The sequence below is a fragment of the Rhopalosiphum maidis genome, chromosome 1 (genome assembly GCF_003676215.2).
Source record: "Rhopalosiphum maidis isolate BTI-1 chromosome 1, ASM367621v3, whole genome shotgun sequence".
Lineage (NCBI taxonomy): Eukaryota > Metazoa > Arthropoda > Insecta > Hemiptera > Aphididae > Rhopalosiphum > Rhopalosiphum maidis.
The window spans coordinates 43,547,288-43,570,563 of NC_040877.1; the positions used below are offsets into that span (position 1 = coordinate 43,547,288).

General features: G+C 23.2%; 1 protein-coding gene across 1 annotated transcript; it reads right to left on the reverse strand.

Moving 5' to 3' along the window:
• Positions 1-3,396: 3,396 nt before the first annotated feature.
• Positions 3,397-23,252, reverse strand: LOC113549537. The gene is made up of 4 exons (XM_026950886.1): positions 23,084-23,252; positions 11,877-12,050; positions 10,503-10,604; positions 3,397-3,777 (listed from the first exon to the last, which is right to left on the reverse strand). The coding sequence occupies exons 1-4, from the start codon at positions 23,250-23,252 to the stop codon at positions 3,623-3,625; spliced, it is 600 nt and encodes a 199-aa protein (XP_026806687.1). The 3' UTR covers positions 3,397-3,622.
• Positions 23,253-23,276: the final 24 nt, after the last annotated feature.

Genomic DNA, 23,276 nt, shown 5'->3' on the forward strand with positions numbered 1-23,276 from the left:
TAGTTTTTTTTCATAGAAAAGGAATCTTGTGATCCATTTTTATAAGTATCCGAGGAGATTGTCCGGATAAATATTAATAGCAAGATTGGATAAAAGACGCTTTGGGAAACTGTGGAAGTTTTCATGAGATTGTTCATATAGGATAGTGGGATGCGAGGTGCGCAGGTTGCGAACACACGAAGGATCATTAGCTATTACACCAAAGTTTATAGATTGGAATAATATATTAGTTAGATGTATTGATAAATACGAAGATGGCTGAAGGTTGAGCTAATTGTTAATAAATTACGATTAATTATGCTTTCTAGAGAGATTTTGAAATCAAAAATATTTTCCTTAGTTTATGTAGTATTACCTACATTTATAGAATAACATAATTTAATAATTATACATTATTACCTATAAAGACTTAAGTCATAAATGTAATCATAATGTAAATATATATATATATATTTTGCAAGTCTTTAAAACAAGTTTATTCGTTTTCACATGAACTATACTATAGGTTTAACATTATAATATGCAATAGTAAGTTCTTACCTCGTTTCACTGAAAATGTGTTCCTCTAAAATGATGTGAGTGCAATCGATGCGTGAAGTTTAATGTCCGTTCGATTGTCATAAACATGATGACTATATTTACTATAATATTATTATTATTCCATTCAAAAAAAACCTACCGTTAAAATTATTCTGTTAAAACTGTACTTCGATTATTATTTACATCGAAAGAAGAGGGAACTGATAAAGAGGAATACCTACCTAATTATTGGGTCGTCATTATGGTGCCTACACGTTACAACTAATTGAATAGGTAACTTCGAGGAACATACTTTGATTTGGTATTCTGTTTATTATTGGCATAGAATATAAAGGTATATTGTTGTAGAAACTTTGAAATCCCATACATGTATAAAATATATAATTCAGGTTTAAATAACACTTTCACTCTCTCCCAAAAACATTATACTGAACATCTTTAATATAATATTTTATTCATGGAATATTAGACGTGGGTGTTGTGTAAATTATGATGTAATTTAAAATATTATAACTAAGCTATTATCATAACTATAAAGCTGTAAAAGATGAATTTCACTTAAATAGGTGAATTCTGTTGACACACTATTATTATTTTTACAAGTGTCATAATTTTATATTCCGATCAGATGAATGTTTTAATCAATGATAATGATATATGTCTTGTGTGTGTGTTTCTATATTTTATAGTAGACAAAATTCTTCGAAATTTAATTTCAATGGTGTTGTCTAGTAAAAAATTGAATCTAGTTGGCACTTTTGGAAGGTTCCAAATGAGAATCCTAAAAATAATCAGCAAAAAAAAAAAAAATGAAAAGCGGGACTTTGTACGTAAAATCAGTTTTCAAGTAAATCCATTTTGTTGTTTTCTTTTAATTTAAAAATAAATTATCATGGTCTTAAAATGTTCATAAATATACTTAATTGCCATTTATTATTCACTATACATAATTTTTAAAATATTTTGGGTTGTTTGTATTGTTAATAGAAGTTATAATTTTTTTTTAAATTTCCTAAACTTTTAGATTTTGGTATGATAAAACTTTTTATTTTGTGTAAAAAATATTGATAATTTAATATACGATATCCATAAGTAGTTCAAATACCAATTAGGTACTTAGTCAAATATAGGTTTTAACTCATTATCGTTTTCCGTTTACAATGATTTGTCTATTAATTCAAAATATTTAACATATCCATAACAATGACTTACTCAATGGAGAGGTACAATTGACATAAATATATAGCAGAGCGTTTTCCTATCAGCCCACTTTTAATTTTGTGTGTAATATATTTGTATAAATTGTAAAATTAACAAAACAAATCTATTATCATCGGTCATGTGTAACTATGTTTATTATACGTAATATTTTAATATTGATTGTTAAATTACACTTGCAATTACTTTACATTAAAATATAATTTTTATTTCAGATTTATTTGATGATATACAAAATATTTCTTTGTTTAGCGTGAGTTACCTATTAATATTAATTGCTCCTATAATCTTTTCATTCATAGTGGATGGAACAACCGAACACGAATTCTTCCTAAATCTAATACCTATGTGATTAATTTATACAGGTACCTATATTTAAATAATGAGTTACATAATGTATAATTCCACTTGTATATAACGCCCCCTTTAAATAGTTATGAGAAGTTTCTTGAAAAGCTTGATAAAATTAAATTAGAACTAAGTTTGAATATTAAACAGTAAAAGTGTGACTTCATTAAATGCTACTTCATTATATTTTTTATTCACTTTAATAAATCTTTGTAAGATACTGTAAAATAAGACGACCACACAGTGTAAAATCATCAAATACCCATATTTAGGTACCGCGTTGATAATTGTTTGAAATTACATGATACATATACATCGTAAAACACAATAAACGTAAGTTATATTAAATATGGCTCCAAAAAACTAGCCATGTATTACGCTGCTGTAAATTTAAAAACACTGGTAGGTACGTTGCTATTAATAAACTTGGAATAAACCATAACATTATTATACCGAACGATTTTCTATTTTTAATAATTAATAATTGCATAAAACAATAGTTGGTAAAATTGAACTATATTTCTCATTTATAAAATGCTTATAGACTTTTGTTGTTTTATAAATATTTTATTTCAGAAATAAATACAACAACATACATGATACATATTCAAGTTGTCAATAATGTCAAAATTTTATATTTCAATGAATTACATGTTCTTTTAGTGGTGGTTAAAAGTTTAAACGATACATATTATGCATTATATACTTATCATGCAGTAGGCATATGATATATCATATGACATAACACTTAATATTTTTGTTATTAAAAAAATAATATTAGACGAAAAATGTGTTATAATTGGCATATGTTGAGACCGAACTCCGGAAATAATAGTTATGATTTTTGTAGACATAAAGATACAAAGGTGGTCATTAACTACTTAATTAATTTTTTGATTAATTTAAAAATGTAATTAGTTCAAATGACTTTTTAAATAATTTAAGTTTTTTGTAGTTAAAATGTTTTTATATTAACTTTTATCTTTGTGAGTTAAATTTTTTATTTTATATTTATTATTATGTATAACTATTAACTTCTAACTTATCTTATGTTCCCTTAGCTTAACTTAAGTTATTTTATTTCACTAACTCCTTTGAATAGGCATATATCACAAGTAGTTTTGTTAGAAACTCCTGTTAGATCTAACTCTTAGATCTGGTATTAATTTATAATATTCATGTTACGATTTGATTAATGTGTAGGTAGTGCACCTTTAGTGTACTGCGCTATGCGTGTATATGAAGGACAGAGGTATATATTTTGAAGTGTAAAACTAATAATAACTAATGTATTTTTATTATGTTTATTATAAATAAATGAGATTTTTTTTTATATATATTGTGAAGACACCTTTATTTTAAATAGGTAGTGGAATTGTGGAATTAAATAAAACATCACTAATGCGTAGCAAACTAGTATAAATCTGAGTCCATTGTTGGATTAATGATAGGCGCAAGTTAAGATTGATGAAAACTGACAGATACTGTTGATTGAGTTTGGCATATTATATATTTACTAGCGACGTTTCTTCTTTCCAAGTCCTGTCCATAAAATGCCTGGATCGTGATTATTTGTACCACGATATGATTCTCCATCGTCGTATCTTACAAAATTTCTTACATTATCTGAAGGTTTACGTCCTCGGAAATAATTTCCAGGATAAGAGATATCTGAAATATACATAAATCAAGTTATAATATTTTAATAATTAATAACAGAATAAAAGTTATTTAAACTACATATAGATACATTATAATATAGTTATTTAATAAAGTATCTATTTAAAAGTGATGCCTATATCCTAATGGTTATAAAATAAATTAAGTCTCTAAAAGTCATTAATATTGTGTATAAACCCATATAGAAATATAAAATTTTCTTTAATATAGTGCTAATATTTTAGATACTATCTGCACAATTATACTAAATAAAATACACATATTTTGTACTAATTTAGTATCCTCAAATATTATATAAATTTAATATTTTGTTCTCAAAATCTTGTAATTCTTCAAATTATTTATTTTATTTTTTTCACTACTTTAGCTTTATAGTATTATAATTACTTCGTACAATTCAATTTGGCGTTTATTATTCTAAAAAAGTGTGGTCCCTCAGGACAACATTTTAATGAATAAACAACAAATTATTAGGATTATTTGGAATGGAGATTATAATTTCATGATAATTATATTGTTGAAAAAATAATAATACTTAACTTTATAATAAAGTTCTAATTAGAAAAATAAATTAAAAACCACAATTAAAATACTATTTTATTACTACTAATTTGTTTTAAGGGTCAGTTAAAGCTGAATATTTTAATTTAGCAGGCAGTTAAATACAAATAAACGTTATTGTTGTCAAAAATATTTCATATCTTTTAGCTGATCGTATGTATTCATATAATTCACCATTAATCGATGATTGGTAGTGGGAAGGGTGAGGTAGAAAGGGAGTAACTTTATAGTAGTGTCCCTAGATGAATTCAACTTTGTATAACCAAATATTCATAAATTATAAATACATTAAAAAATGTTTAAATGTCAACTGTAGATATTAAAAATATATACCTATATACCTATTATAATATATATATATATATTAATGCACACATCAAACAGTTTTTACATAATATATATATGAGTTCCACTCTTAATGAAATTAACCGAACAGTTTATAATGGATATCTACTTAAAAGACGTGGATTTAGAGATAGAAATATATGTGGGCCTGTATTCAACACAAGGTGTTGAGGAATTAATACCATATTCCAATAAATGAGACTTAACTAGTCATTGATAGAAAACCACGGACAATACGCGCTATCGGCTCAAGACTTTCGAGGCTTCAGACACACGTTAGGCAATTTCTTTAGACACTTCAATACTTTATAGCTTAAAATGTATACGACCTGCGGGTAAATAAGAAAGCAACGGTCTCACAATTCAGTTCAGGCATAGCCTCAAGAACAAGTCCACGAGGGAAAAAAAATTATACTGATGTGCTCTCTTAGAATACTATAGACTCCTACACACTTATTCCCAAAACAAAACATATTCGGAACTAAATGTATTTGTACGAACCACGGAATTGAAAAAAACGTTAAACTAAAACCATTAATACCCGCTGGGTTTGTTTCTTAAATAAAGTATAATACGTTTATTGAAAATATAAATGTTTAAAATATATTCATTCTTAATTTATTATCGTCACTACATAATAATATAATATCTGAATGTATAGTTTAATTTTAAGTTTAAACCCGCATTATTTCGACTCAGCAAGTGAAGTCATCTCAATTTTTTTAATACGCATATTTCTACGATATTATACAAATCCAGTCTAAATTTTTTTCATTTTTAGGCTAATTAATCAGTTATTAGATTTTAAATACGCAAATGTATACCTTGCACAATTCAAATAACACATCTGAAATCAGTCAAAAAATTCCAACATTTTTTATAATTCGTATTAAAAACAAAATAAAAGTAAGCTTAAATTATTCCATACCATAATGAGTTGGATTATAAACTGTTTGATTTTAAATTATTTAAATTATTGTTCCAAACGTATAATTTATTCACAGTTTTACATATTTATACTTTATTATTTAATACAGTTAACGTTTCATTTTAACAATTAACAAACATATTAATTTGATATGTCATAAAATAATGAAATCAATTCAAAGCTCGAAATATTATTTAACTATTAAGTTATATTGTTCAACTGCTAAATTTAAAATTGAGTATAATAGTTCAGTAAAATTAACATTCGATATTACACAAATTAATTGATTTAGTTATTAATTAAATGAATTTCTAATTGCTAATTATTATTTATTAGTAACTAAGTAGGTACCTTTTTAGGTAAAGGATTATTAAGTTATATTTTATAATATTGCATAGTGGTTTAAAAAATTAAAATATTATATTGAATTCCATTTTTAAATAAAATAGAATCTTAGACACAAATATAATACATATTATCAAACAAAATTTAGCTAACTGAGATTTTTTCAACAAAATATATGATATTAAATTCATAGAAATCATCTTGTTTACTTCCTATAAACCAGCTAATGGGTTTATTTCTAGCAGGTCTAAGAGATTAAAATACATTTTCTATATTTACTATTATATATGGTAATAAATCACTTGAGTATATAATATTTTGAGGTTTAACATTATCGTTGTAGTAGTGTTGAATGAATATCGAATTAAAATTTTTCGGTATACGTAGAAGAAATCATCTTGTAGTTTATATATGGCCTGGCAGATTAAATTAAGCTAATGAAATAATTAAGTAAAATTGAGTACTACACTGCAGGTGTTATCTGAACGTCGAGTCAAACAAGATTACACTACTCCCTGTTGTTCTGTAGAACAATCAACTTCTAAATTATAATTTATAGCGTACCTAGACCATTAAATAATTAATAATTAGATCATATTTTATTTATGAATAAATGAAATTTCTAAAAAACAGTTTAAAAATATTAGAAATAAAAATAAAATTAATTAATAAGTAATGATAATATAATAACCATATTGTGGGATTCACAATACTTAAAATAAAAGATCTATAAGAAATATAGTTAATAATTTATTTTGAGTTTGAATAATAAATTCAATACGAATCTTAAACGAAATCAGAGGACATAAAATATTTTAGAGTTCAATCACTTATTCAGTTAAAAGGAGGGTTCCGAAAATATCATAGTGCAAACTTATAAATTGGAAATTTGACAAACGTTATTTTTTATAAAGATCGTAGTAGAAATTGTACTTGTTTTTTATTTTAGAAAATGAAAAAATATAACAGTGAACTATATGACAAACTATTAACGAGGGAAATAAATTACTATTATTACTACGCATGATTATGGATTTATAAGTATAAATTTCAATATAGTTTATTTTATTCATAAATCATAATAAATAAAATAATTTTTGACCATTGAAAATGATCAACAAATAATGTAAATCATGCATATTTATATTTTATATTACTTACTCATATAAATATGGAAATTACTACGATTTTATCGAATTTATTATGAACAGAAATGGGGTTACGCACCGAACGATTGTATAAGGTGTACTGCCGAACACAGATACGTTGGTGATGCAGTTATGCTCCGGCGGCCGACGTATTAAAAAAATATATATTAAGTATATTATGTAACCATGTATTTATATAAAAAAAAAATTGTCACATGCTCACGTTTATATTAATTAGCTACATCCTACATATAAATTTCCAACAAATTTTGTAGGTTCGTAAGCTGTCAAATCCAACCAGTATCTAAGCCGATTATTTAAATCAGAATGTTATTATAGTATTCTATAGTATTATATATTATAACAAATATTATAGCCCAGCAGAACAGCGAACGAGAAAAACAATTACTTCCGGATGGGTCTAATGTATTAAACGTGCAAACCACTGGTCATTCGCTATTTCTATATAGATACACCGGCCACAGCTTATTTGAAATCCGATTAAATATGACAGATTAACCTTTCAAGAAAACAAGCTTCCAATTATGTTAACTCCAGCTGCAACTCACTCTGTATGTTGATATTATTCATTACAGAAAATCCCCCACGAAGTGCATTTAATTTATAATATTATGTAAAATTATTAGTTTAATATATTGTTATAGGTACCTGTCACTTATCAGTCATCACCAATCAATTCACAGAACGAGGTGGATTAGGTTAAGAAAATGAATAAAAATACATTCACAACTAAATAATATTAGTCGATAATAATTGTACGATTAATGTTTAAAACATCAAGGTTTATTATTTTAAATTTATAATTGAGTGCAAAATGTAACTGTTGTCACCGGTTTCCTATACACATATTAATAACAATAGTTATTTTATTTTGAGCTTTCAAAGTTTATGCGATACACTCTTATTTTATAACTGTATTCGCTTAAAATTTCTAGTTAAATAAATACTCTTAAAAGATGAAACATTATCAAGGATAAAGATAAGTTGGTGAGTTTGATATTTGTATACGGTTTCCGTTTGTCTTATGAATACATTGTTTGATGCGTAGAATTTATGAAAAAGATACATTTGAAAAATATGTAAAATTATTTTACCCTCTTCAAACAAGAAAATTACAAGATGACTAAATCTATAGTAAAAATGATAAAAATAAAAAAAAATATATAACAATAAAATAAATGTTATAAAAACTTGAATATCTGTAGTTAATTTTTTCTATTAACAATTAATATTATTATTATAAGTTTAGTATATATTAGGTATCTGGTATAACTATCAATTCTTAAATATATGAAAACATTTAAGCATAAATATGATAGTTATGCTATGGATAAACTGTAATGATAAATAATATAATATTTAGTGAGGTTAAGTTAAGTTAAGGTGTCGTAATCGGTGACGTAATCTATAGTAAATTCCTGGGAGTAAAATGGTAATTTTAGGTACTAAGTAATTTTTAAGTAATAAACTTGCCACTGATACATAATATAAAAATAAAAAATAAATTAAAATTTGAAAAGGGAAATGCACAGGAAAAATTCTTTTTACTTGAAAAAGTATATTACTAAGATGGCTATTAATTAAAATACGCACAAGGAAACGTGAGATAGTTCAATATTTTAGAAAAATGACGAAATCAAGTTGCTTAATACAATAACTAAAAAATATTATTATTAAATGTAAATTATATTATTCTATAAGTACTAACTTGTATTATTACTGTGTATGTACATTGTACATACAAGTGTAAATACTATTACCTATGTAGATAAGAATAAAAAAAAAATAATCTTTATCATTATGATTAAGCTAAGTAATTTAAAGTTGTATTAACAATAAAGGTTTTCACCATTTGTACTTAAATGTATGCATTTTATTTTTATCGATTACCGCCTTGAAAAAAGGAAACGATTGTTCTAGAAAAATATAGTAAGTAATAAATAGCTTAAAACAGGGGTAGCCACTAACATTAATATTGAGAGCCGCAAATTTAAGAAGCTAATTCTAAACGAGCCACATTGTTAAGAGATTTTTATAAAATAATTAAAATAGTTAATAATTTTACTCTAAGCTTGATGAGACTGACTCGAAAGTCGCGTGCGGCTCGCGAGCCTCGTTGTGGCCACCCTTGGCTAAGAATATTTAACGTGGTATAACTACTTAAAAACGAAATATTACTTAACATTTACTATTTAATACATTTAATACAAAAGAAAACCATAATAGGTCATTTCAAACAAAAACTAACAAACTACAATATGTATTAATATATTTTTCTTCTAATTCAATTAAATCGTGAAGTCCAATAATTCATCAATGGACAGTTTGCTGTAGAATGCTGTATTTTTAATCTATATCATCCCATATTATACTTACTGTATACTTATTTATCATACAAATTATATATTTCGTAATAAATATAAAACAAAAGTTATTTTTACATTGGTTTTTGGGCGTTCCTTTCTTCGGTTCTCTTTTTGGTTAATACAGTTTTTTTAAATTTAAAACTTTAACAACTGAACTTTTTTTTATACTCAATTTTGAATTAATGTTATATCAAACAAATAATTACTCTAGTTTGTCTTTATATCAAAGAAACTAACTATAAACGAAATTAAATTTACATTGAAACTATGCAAATAGTAAAGTATGCAAAACAAAAATTAGTTTTTAATTTAACTATGAGGTAATATGTTAAAACATTTTATTTCAAATAATTATTTTGTTTATTATATTTTTATTCAAAAATTTGTTAAATGAATATCCTCTAATCATAAAAAATAAAACTTTATTTTAATTTTTAGCATATTCATGAAGGCATAGTTTTTTACACAGTTGTTTATTGTAATGATAATTTTGATAATTAAAAATCACATCCATAGATATAATTACGTTCAATTAAACATGATAATTGTGAAGTTTAGTTGTTATAATTGTAAATTTATAAAAAACTGTATTAGTCGAAGGGAGAACTATAAGTTTTTGTCGAAAAAAGATGACCGAAAAGGAGAAGGGTACATTTTGGTCAAAAAGGGTGACACCTGTTGTTTTAAGTCTACACTGCTATATTTTAGAATCATAAGCTTATTGATTAATATTTCAATAATACATTGTCAATTGGTTATAGGTACCCTTAAATTCGTAAGACAATTTATAACTATTTTATTTTAACTTAAATAACAGTATAATATAATAATTACTTTGAGTACCTTTAATTGAAAAAAATTGAAATAAAGTTTAGGTACTACATTAAAATATAGGTATAGTATATATAGGTAATTAAAATGTATTACAATGTAAATAAAAAATGATATGATGACCATTTTAAAAATATATTTAATTAAAATTTGTAAATTACTATTTCTTACCATATTTTCTTTGAATATTATACTTAGATTGTTGGTTTTCTTTCATTTGCTTAACATTAGCACTTATATTATCAAAAAACTGCTTCAGGTCACTCATGACATCTGTTTCAACAAAATAATATTTAATAATATTAGAAAAAATATAAATGGAAAACATTTCATGTAATAATAATACATTTCTTTTAAATTTTAAATTATAAATTCTTACTTTTTTGGAGAGAATATTTTCAACTTAAATAAAATCGAGTAAGTATACATTAATAAAAATTATTGAAATTAAATATGCATTAATTTCATAAATATCGAATGACACACTTGATAAACAGATGGGAATAATTTTAATTAATTATTAGTAACATTTTTAATACGTAAAACAGTATTCTTTATTGTGTTCCAAAATTATGGAAAAATATTTACTCTTATACATTTTTCATAAAAAGTGAAAAGTAATAACAAGAAAACTTACCTACTGTCTTAAAATTAATAATATTACTTGGAATTTAATAAGACCGTGTGTAAATGTGTTATATTTTTATTTAAAAATATGAAAAGTAAGTAGGAATATTATACAAATACGATAGAAAGTCATGTAAAAATATTTTCTCATTAAAAATAGGTGTTTACAATTTAAGCATATATTCATGTTTGTCATAAAATAACACATATTTGTATTTAATGTTTATTGAATACCTTTATTAATACTATATTTAGGCACGTATATTTTAATATTCTTATTATATAACAGTTTACAATTTCATATAAATCATGTAATACAAATAAAATAATAAACAATTTTTCTTAAAAAATAAATTTAATTCCATTTTAAAGTTGAATTAAGAAGTCCTTAGTTAATATGACGTAGGAGAATAGTTGATTACAAGATATTATCTTAAATAAATATTTATGATAATATGTGCCAATATAATTTTTCGTTCATAACTAGTAATTTGTGTCTATAGTTTAATATCATCAAAGACACCTATCTATCTCGTATATAGAGAACTCGCTAACTTAAATTTTATGAAAAATTACTTCATTAAGTACATTCATGAATATTATGATTAACCGCTGGCTTTAGGAAGGCAGATCCATGCGTGCTCATTTTCATTTATTATCAGATAAGCAAACATATGGCAAGAAACTTCTATGGAATATTAATGCGCGTGTTGAATTAATTATTACATAAAGGTCGGCATTTTGGGAATTATTACAATTTTTCTTTATAGAACATATTATAATAGAATATTACATTTGTACAAATTTTTTTATCAAAATAATTATATATATATATATATATATATATATATATATTCATGTAAAAAATGAAACAATAAATAAATAAAAATTAGTGTATACCTGTTCTCTTTGACTTACCAATACTTTCATATGGAGTTAAAGAAGTTTGTGTTCGTTTCATCAGAGATGAAAATATGTCGGAACTTTTAACCTTCTTTTTATTTAATGTGTCTTTTGGGATATTACGGTCCAATATTTCTTTATCAAAATATAGTAGATCCCATACTGATTTAAGATTACTTTTTTCGATTCCTAAAATAATAATAATAATACAATTTATAAATAACATGTATCGTAATATATTTTGTTAACATTACAATATATTATTTAGTAGGTTTTAAGAAAATTGCAAAATACTGTGAAATGTATGAAAAACCTATATTATATTTATTAATAATTCGGTTATTTGAAAAAATAATACTAGAAATATTGAAAATGTTGGTAATTTCTTAGTAACGCAAATATGTGGAATATTGTACATATTTCAATATTTGATATTGTAATGAATTCACCACATTATTTCCGAGTCATTATTTAAGCAAATTATAATGTGTAATAATAAATTATTTTTATTCGTTGACGTTAAAAGATATATTTGTATACCCAATAGATATTAAATATAATCGAAAAACATTAAAACAGCCCAAACAAAGTAATACTCCAATTGTGGAACAAATATATATAGGCGTTGTATTAGATTGTGACAAATATTGTAGATAGTTCCCTTATTTCGATACGCTCATTATATATTCTTAAATTCCATTGGAATATAAAATCAATCCAATGTAAGTACAAAATAATAATATAAGTATCTACAGTCAATCGACAAGCAATATTAATTAACTATTAATTATAAGCTATCACATTATCCAGACACTGACTACAGATGTTAGGCTGAATAACTTTTTTGGGCGAGGTAATAAATTTTAAGCAAAATTGGTACACATATCAGTGTTGAGTTCCGAAGTTGACGTTTGTGCATCATTAATCCCCCAAGTAAACAATTTGACTAGTCGTTTGCTTATTGTACGTTCAAACAGTAAGCAGGTAGTACAGCTACACGATTGGATGACAAACCGATAACAAAATATGAGTGTAAAATTAAAATATAATAACAAATTCGAAAATAATTTTAATTTGATGTTCAAATAACTTATAAACTATTTATGAATATAAATAATGAGCTACAATTTACAATACTAGTTAGTAGTTACAATATAATGAAAATAAAAAGTGACATTTTATTTTAATAATTTTTCAATATATTTTTTTAACAATATCAATGTGTATACAACCTGTAAAAAAATATATTTATTACAATAATGCGATGCGAAAACGTCATACGCCCGTTAAACTGATGATAAATAGTATACGGTACCAAGACTTTTACAAAACTATGATAATACATTATAATGAATTATGAATAATAATTTAAGAGGATCGTATTGATTAAATCTTAAATAACTAAGTAGTGAGCTTAAAATTTAAAAAAAAAATGTTAAAATGTTTAAAAAAAAAAAATAAATAATTGTACACTAACAATTATGTACAGAATGATTCATCAAGAATACTCGACTCATTTTTTCATTTAATGAATAATTTATTCATATTCCAATTTTTAATTATATAAAAAAAATTATTTTTTATATTAGTATTAGTAATACTATAATTACTTGTTTATATAATTTTAATTAAAAACCAGATTTCGAGCAAATACGTACATCATACACTATTGAAGAAAAATAGAAGAGAAAAATGCTTGATGAATCAACTTGTATATCTATAGTAAACACATACCTATATTTTTTAAAAGTTAAATCTGGAATAAATTAATCTTTATTTAATAATAATCTTTATTCGAAACCATTCAAAGATAAGTATTATTAGTTGATTTAAAAAACACTGTGGTTAGTGTGTTTATATCAACAACAATAAAACAACTATAAGTTTTTATTTTCAAGATATATGAAACGGTTTTTTTCAATTTACAATATATTTTTGTTACCAATGATCAGTTTTCTTTCTTGCCTTCTTATAGAAAAGTTTATATTTGCCTTCTTTATCTCATTTTTATTATTTTAACCATATGAGCAAAGTACACAATACAACAAGTGAAATTCATATAGTTCAAATATGATAAATATGAACTTAGATCCACATTTTTTCTATTTATATACGAGAAGTTTAACTTGATAAATAAGAAACAAAGATATGACATTTCATATACGTGATTTGGACTCTACCTAACCATCCTAACCTAACCTAACCATAATGTATAGAATTAAAACCATCCATCTTATTCTAAACAATTTAAAATTATTTATTTAAGTTTTTAGAAAATACATATATTGATAGATCAAATATTTTTATTTTAACTTAATATCAATACTTTTTATGATTTATTTTGTAAAATAATATAAATTTTAAATTTTCAAATTATTATACAACTTAAATAGTTTTTAATCTTTTAAACTTAAGTATTAATCGTTTTATAGTCTATTCAATTTTTTTTTTGTTATTATTTTCGTTTATTTCACATAAACTGTGGAATAGATAAAAAAAAATACCATACATTTTTAATTTTCTATGCACATATAACGTGTTATTATAGAATTCAATCCAATTACCTTTTTGCGAAAAAAAACATATAAGCTATAAATCATATGATCTTGCACTAATGTTTAAATCAAATTATTCAAATTATTTTAACCTAAAAATATTACATATTGGAATTCAAATATATTATTCTCAAGTATAGTTTCATACAAAAATACATAAATTAACATTTATTTTTTATTTATATTTTTTATAACTGAATCCTCTCAATTTAAAATAATAAAAAATGTTTTCTGTGTAAGCAATAAATTAGAATATTATATTAAATTAGAATTTGTTTTGCAAAAAGTTTGTTTTGTAGAAAATTTGTTTTTGGGGCACTTTAAAAATTCCAATAAGTTATTTGCAATAGTTACCTTTAAAAAGATTAGAAACTGATTACTTAATGTATTAATGCACTTGACAGTTTATTTTTGGAATTTTCAATAACTTTAGTTGAAATATTGACCATGTCTAGGTTCACCATGGTCCTATTGCAATTGTAATTCAATTTTTAAATGCAATGATTTATTGCTACCTTTATATTTTTAAATCACTAGCCTCAGTAGACACACATAACTCTCGTATTTTACGTTAACCTATCTCAGCTTTTCAATATACTTATACAAATGGTTTTATAAAACCTAACACAGGAGAATTTATAACTTAAAAATATGATCATTTATTTAATTTATTATAAACAGTTTACTATTGATATATTTACAACTCTAGATTTATATAATATTTACATAAATATAATTATATTGTTTTATTTATTATAATAACATAAAAATATATTATATATTACAAAATAGTTGTTGATTATCGATACATCATCAATACATTTAATGTTCTCAACAAAGAAATAGAATTGTTGTGTTAAACTAATATCTATATATACTTATCGACGACCGAGAGAACCTTTTTAAGTAAATTTTAAGTGAAGTGGGGAAACTAAAAAAAATCGAATAAAAAGGCCAGACAAATGTTTTTTGATTATTATTCACTGTTATCGTAACATAGGAATGCAAACAAAATATTCGTATAAATACATCTAGTGTAGGGTTGCCATATTTTATTTTACTTAAGCCGAGGCGAACATTTATTTTATAATTTATAAGGGACAAAATTTACCATTCCTCTACAGTCAACCACACATTTTAACATCCTAATTTTTTCTACACCACACTCAATGGTCCGCAATCTACAATGTACATTTATGGGGAACTAAGTACTTCAATGTTGCAAATTGAAAATTAACTGACAAAATTATCAATTAGCAATGAGTTATAACAAAAATTTTCGTAAATATAAATTTATAGACGTCGACAAACTGAACAATTTTTTTAAAACAGACTTCATCATCCAATAAATTAATCAATTTGCTTATTTGATAATTTATTATAACAATATTGTTTTTCAGCCAGAAACGTTTTGTAAAAGATAAAATATTGACATAAATTATTCTTGAAGTTTGATACCGGAATACTTTATTGGTACCCCGGGACAATATTATATTCAAAATTGGTACAGCCCCGACTTAACCTAATGACCAGCCCCCTATTAATTTTATCCATTCGCTATAGTTACCATGGATGCCGATGTACAGTTATACATTTTATCTCGAGTTGCGTATACGATAAGTGAGACTATAATATAAACTAAGGTGTAAAATGTATTAAGACGTCCAGTTGTTAAAAGTTTGTCGTCGTGTCCAGAAAATCTTAATTGGGATTTTGGTGCGTCCCAGAAAAATAATTTGTTATTATAAGTTCATAATGGATCATTTATATTACCTTTCTGTTGTAGCTTCTGTTTTCGTCAAACCTATTTATTTAATAATGATACATGGGATATTTAAAATTATTTAAAATATTGATGAAATAAATCGGCTGATGTATTTTACACATTTTACAATACAGGGTCGGATTGAATACTGTGGGCTGCATAGGCAATTTAGTAACAAAGAGCCTCAGCAACAGCCATAATTAATATTAAATTCACTTCAAGAAGATGGTTAATTTTTTTCACCAAAAATGATCATAAATAAATATAAGTATTATAATTTTTAATACTGAAGTCTGAAGTTAACATATTTATTTATGTTAATTGTTTTCTTTAATTAAATTAGTTTACAATTCATTTTTTAGTAATTTTCAGGGATCAGTTATTATCATTTACATTTTTAAAATTATTGATATCTCATTTGGTAACTTATTTATTAATTTAAAGCGAGGAAGAAAATTATTTTTATTCTATAAATTAACAATTCGAATTTAATAACATTGTAATTTTAAATTCCTAACGGATTGATAAATATATTGAATTTACAAAGATCTATGTTTTTTGTGTCTATATACATGATAAGTAGTTAAAAAAAATTTTGAATTTCAACTTTAAAAGAGGGATAGAAAATTGAATCTAGTATGTACTTAAAAAAAAAATACCAATAAAAATTATTCGCTTGGTAGAAATATTTAAAAATTTTATTATAAAACACATATTCTCAATTAAAAATATCGAAAATGTATAGTCACAGTACTTTTTTATAAGCGTTTAAAATTAGCATTTTTACAAAATTCGTCAAAATATCACAAATGTACAAATTATTTTGTAATTAGAAATTCATAAATATGTTTGTTTTTATACCTAAGATAAGACTGTAGTACAAGGTTCTTTATAAGTTTTTCAACCTAAATAAAAATGTCTATCAAAAGGCTAAATTCATTTTTTATGAACATTTGAAGTTAAAATGTTTACGACATTAGATATTCATTCATAAAACAATTATTTCTTCTCAAAGAATTGTTGATATTTTGTTGTCTTTCAAAAATAAAAATAACAGTAGATACTTTAATTTATATAAATTGAATTCAAAAAATGATTATTTTATCATTTTTGTTATATGATAAAATGTTCATAATTGTTTAACTATTTTTGAGCTATTCATAGGCATTACAAATTTTCAATTTTTTTTAGTTTTTTTTCTATAACTATTGATAAAAAATTATTCAATGGGTCATTTTCTTGAAAATTTAGTACAAGATTCCTCATAAAGAGCTCATAATGAAACCATAAAATTCAAAAATATATAAAGGCAATTATTTTTTATAAAAATTTTAATTTCAAATTTGGACAAATTATTTATTAAATGATAAATAATGATATCAATTATTTTGTTATAGTTTATTAAAAACATTATTCTCGGGAACTTTATTTTTGATTAATTTCAATATATTATCTATTTAATAGAATGGTATACCCACTTATCTACCTTTTAAACTATGATGCTTTTGTTAATAATGAAAGACTTATATAGATATATAGATACGACTAGATATTGGTTTTTGAAATTCCATAGTAATTACCAGTATGACACTCTTATTATAAATAATTATAAAAGTTTTATTAGATTAAATCGTTATTGAATACTTAAAAATTACAATGTTTATTGTTTGTTTATTTATTTTTTTGTATTACTTTAATTGAAAATTAGTGAATTGTAATGGAGCCAACAATCTTATCAATATAATAGCTTAATTCTGATAGATCTTTTAGATTTTGAGGAGAGCAATAAATGTATTGGTTTGAACTGTGTGGGGGGGGGTGCACCGGTTCTTTCGGTCAAATTAAAAAAATAATAAGATTCATTGTCAATTGTCAATTTAAAGTTATCAAAAATATATTTATGTACAATTTTTTATATTTGCTTAAAAATTCAAATTCAAATTTAGATAAGATCATGTATCTCAAGACCACAACAATTTGCAAATGATTTTATAGTTACAAATTTATAAAACGTTTAATTTTTTTAGCCAACGCTTGTAATACAATATTCTTTATAAATGGTTCTTTCTAATACCCAAAAATTTAATAAAATATATAAGCATACTTTTTTTATAGTCATAAATTGCTATAATATGAACATTTTAATATATATAATAAAATATATACTAAATAATATAGGCTAAGAGACTGGTTCCTCTACTCAGAATTGCTTTTCATATATAACGATATATCGATGAATTAAAATTTAACATAATATCCATTACTATGATATACTCAATGGCGATTGAAAAAAAAAATCAAAAATTTACATTAATACAGTCTTAAACTTAAATTTAGCAAAAAAAAAAAATAAACTTGAATATTTTAATTAATTATCAACATCGTTGTTTTATTTTATGATATGTAAGCAATAATTCGTTATTGTAGTTTCTTCATGATTCCCGACAAATATAATATTAAATTTTTAAAATTGAATATTCTTTTAATTGTTGCAGGAAATTTATTGGTTTTATAACAGTATGTGTTTTTTTAATTATCTCTGTAAATACTTGCTTGGTAAGTATATATTTCTCAAAAGTTTCATATAGCTCATGTAATTAATTAGAAATTTGATACAGGTATTGTGCTTTGGATAATGTAATGTTTGGTAATTTGGTAACAGTTACGAACAATATAAAATACAATAAACTATACTATAAAATAATTTTTATCAATGTTTAACTTTAATGTATGACTTAATAAACGAGTAACGACAGTCCTATAGAATTAAAATTTTCACAAAATACTTACATTAGAATTTTATGTAGTGGAAACTCGTGTTATTGTATTTTAAATATTCGCTTGATATATCGTATATAATGTTATAAAACTTTATTTTTGTTTATTTTTGTAATATATATATCTGTTAGTGAAAGCTATATAAAACATTAAATAAAATTTGAATGTACTATATTACGGTAATATAGGTATAATTTCTTATCTAATTGTCTATTTAATCCATCCAAAACACAATACCATATCTACCATATTAAATATGCTGACTTTAATATTTCTTTTTTTTTAAATGCCTGCTTTAGAGAAAATAATTGGAAAATGATACAAATGTTTTAGACGTTTCAAAAATGCCAGTTTCGAATATCATCCAATCTAAAGAATAGGTCTACAAGAAACTTTTGCAGCTGACATTAACGTTTTTACACTAACACTTGTAAATCAATACAGAAATACCATACTTTTAAACATAAAAGTTACTATGTTATACATCAAAAACTAAAATATATTTTTAAGTGATTACATATTTTTTGAATCATGTTTGTATATACCATCTAGTATAAATACTAAGGGTTCTGAAATATCATGGAAGGTTTTTACTGATGTTTTCTTTTTAAATAAAAGAAAACAAATTGTTGCTCCTCATTTATTATCGTAGAATGGCAGTTTTCATATTACTTTAGAGTGGATCTAAGTACGAATCATCAGCCGGAATCAAATTACTAGAAGTTTCAGAGACCGGAACTTGTAAAACGGTCCACTCAACCGAGGTCCATGTAAAGTCACTCATATTTAGTGTTATGTATATTGCACGGTAAGAAGATCGCCATGTAAAACAATAAATTAACATTTTCATTTTTATAAATGCGTGATAATTTCTTCTTATACATTTTATAATACGTATATTATATGCATTACAACAAAAAAATGTATTTTACTCAGAATTACTTAAGAGAATATTTTTAAATGATTCAATATAAAAACTAAAAGATTTCAATCCAAAGAAGTTTAATAGCGGGAAAGTAATATTATTTAATTCTAATATTTATTATATTGTAAAAATACAATCTTAAATAATGTAATTCTATTTTTTTTTATACCATTGAGGTTTTTAATTCAATATATTAGACAGATGTTGAGAAAAATTGTTTTTTTAACTTAGCCTAACTTTTTTTAGTTTGATTTTATTAATTGTAGTAAGAAGAATATTTCCATTAAGATAAAATAAATATTTTCCTAAAAGGTCTTTTATAAAAGTATAGCATAAATGTTCTATTTTTAAATATTTAAATAAAAAAGTGTAAAAACAGGTTAATACAATACAGTAAAAATTACTTAAATGCTTTTAATGATTCCTATTTGTTAAATCCTGTTAGTATTAAAATAGACTTAACATTTTAAAACAATGGGTCACGATTTTTTAAGAGAATAATTTAAAGGAAAAACATTATACACGGATCATTTATCACCATATCCGAATGATCGGGGTCTAAAAGCATTATTTTGTTCACTGATGCAACGGAAACTTGAATTTAATTTCATAATAAGACATTTTACAACTAATATAGAAAAACAATTTAAACAACGTTATTTTTTTTTATGTAATACTCGTCAAGTTATATCACCCTTCTGGCTTTACCAGAGTACTTTTTCATTATTTTCTTATAAATACATATTAGAATCAACTAGAAAATCAAATATTATAATTTGTTTACAAAACAGAATTATATTTAGTATTTAGAATAATTTTAGAAATAATAGGTACTTATTATTTATTACTACAAAGATAATTTAAACATGATTTACAATTGTATAATCTACATTACTATTATTAGAATATCCAAAGTATAACGTTGAAAACCAAAAATATAAGCAGGAGGAACCTCATAGTCATAAAACTAAATTATATAATTATTAAAGTATATTTATACTAAATATAGGTATGTCTAAATAATAGGACTGGTAATATAAAAAACAATAAATCAACATTTAGAATTTTAATTAACTTTTAAGTTACTCTTTTTAAAATTAAATAATTTTCAAAAGTATATCACGAGGTATATATGTTTTTAAGTAGAAAAATTAAGTTATGCATAATAATAAGATTTATTAATTTAATTTTACCTCAAATAAATAAAATCTCTGTCTTTATACATACGACAATTATTAAGTTTTTTTCATTCCTACTTACTATTCAGTTTAAACATTAATACATAAAAATAAATAATAAAATAAAACCCTATATGTATTTGGATTTTTTCTGGTAAAAGTATAAAAATAAAATGGTTGTGGCTTTGAAATGTATAAAGTAGTTAAATATATCGGTTTTTGAGTAAGAAAAATATAAATATACATATATAATATGATTAGTAGTAACCTATAATATGTATTCTCAATAGAATATTTTATATTTAACATTTATTACAAATTCAATATGCAATATGCCTATATCTATATAAAAACATTTATTTAAGTTTCGAAAACCAATTTTTTTTAAAAAATCAACTTTAGGTTATATGTATAACATAAATAATATAATTTATTTTTTGTGATTTCCATAATTTTATTCCGTTCCATTTTATGTATATACACTTAAACATTTTAGCATCAAAAGTACAATTTAATATTTTATTTGAATTTTATATTTCAAGAATTTTTTTTAATTTCAACTTTATGAAAATTCTTTATATTATTATTGTTTGAATTGAATACTATCTAAAAACGTTAAAATAAGTGTATAATAATTCCTGAATGAAAAAAAAACGTTTACTTTCATGTTGCATTATTAATACCTATGTTTTACTCTAAATATGTATAAGCAATATTTACAAAAATAAAACGATAGTCTAATAACTAATATTTATAAAGAAACGATTGAATTAAAAAATATGTGTATGGTAATAACATTTGAAAATACAACATATTAAAATTCTATTGTAGATGCAATTGCTTAATAAAGTTAAAAGTTTTCTTATAGGAAATAAAACAAATCCATAACATATTCTTTAAATAAATTACGGATTGCTTTAATTTTATATTTCTAATATTTAAAAATAACAATTATAAAAATATTATATTACTATGGAAATTATGTACACATTATATAAGTATGTTCAATTATCGCTTCAATTGTTTAGTTATTTTTATTTAAGTTTGACAATGTATACATTCATATATAATACATGGTCTTGCGTTCAAATAAATTATAGATAATAATCGGTATAAATATTTAAGGACCATCAAATAGGTGTTGGGCATTTCATTTACAATAGTTAATAAAATAAAAATGAAATATTATAAAAATGTTCTATATTATTAAAAAGTGGTTTCCGTTAGTAAATAATGGAATATAAATATATATGCGTAAAAACAATTGTATTTTAAAAAATTCTAATATTTCAATGTATTAATTTATTGAATACTGAGATTTTATTAATTTATTATATTTTATACATTTATTCGTGCGATTTAATATTATTAGATTATCCATTTTGTAGAAAATATTTTTTAAAAAGTTTAAAAGTAAAATAAAAATAATTCATTTATACTTAAAAAATATATTATTCATAGAGTTTTGACATTTTAAATATTATTATTTTAGCACCTACGATATTTTATAAATCTCCATATTATGAATACTTAGTATAGATATTAGATATATTATTTTTACAATTTCAAATTTTTAAACGACATAAAAACTAAAAAATGTATTCACTTTAGTTAAAAAGTATTACAAATAATAGAAAGTAAATAAATATTGCTACCAAATACATTATAATTTAACATGATGAAAATATTAACATTTTTATACAAATAAAAGTTACATATTTAATTATTGTATAAAAAATGTAGATTTGTTAAAAATATTTTAATATTTACATAAATGTTCAGTAATAGAAATTAAAAGTAATTAATCTGTACATTTTTTTTTAGTTTTCTCAATTTTTCTATAATATATAATGCTATTTTTTTAACCATGAGCTTGTAATAAAAAAAGAAATTTATTATCTTAAAATGAGAATTTATAAATAAAAGTTATTTTTAATTTAAAAGAATAAAACTTAATAATTTAAATACTTTTTAATTATTTTACAAAAAAATTATAAATTAAATAAATAAGAATTTCTTACCTCCTGAATTTTTGTGATTTATAAACCAAGCATTATTTTGATTGAGCAAGAATACCGACAAAGCCAGTGGGATTAGGACGTTCATGACGCGACGTTTGAACACGAATGACTTAATCTTCTCACCTAAGGGTCTGTGAAATACTAAACTGCACAAGTAAACACAGCCCATTCTTATGCCTCCCACTTCTACTTT

What these genes read in the sequence shown, in the direction of transcription:
- LOC113549537 (XM_026950886.1), bottom strand. Translation starts at nt 23,252, where the DNA reads ATGGGCTGTGTTTACTTGTGCAGTTTAGTATTTCACAGACCCTTAGGT. An exon ending in AAATCACAAAAATTCAGGAG is followed by an intron (nt 12,051 to 23,083) that starts GTAAGAAATTCT and finishes TTATTATTTTAG; the next exon opens with GAATCGAAAAAAGTAATCTT. An exon ending in TAATATTCAAAGAAAATATG is followed by an intron (nt 3,778 to 10,502) that starts GTAAGAAATAGT and finishes TGTATATTTCAG; the next exon opens with ATATCTCTTATCCTGGAAAT.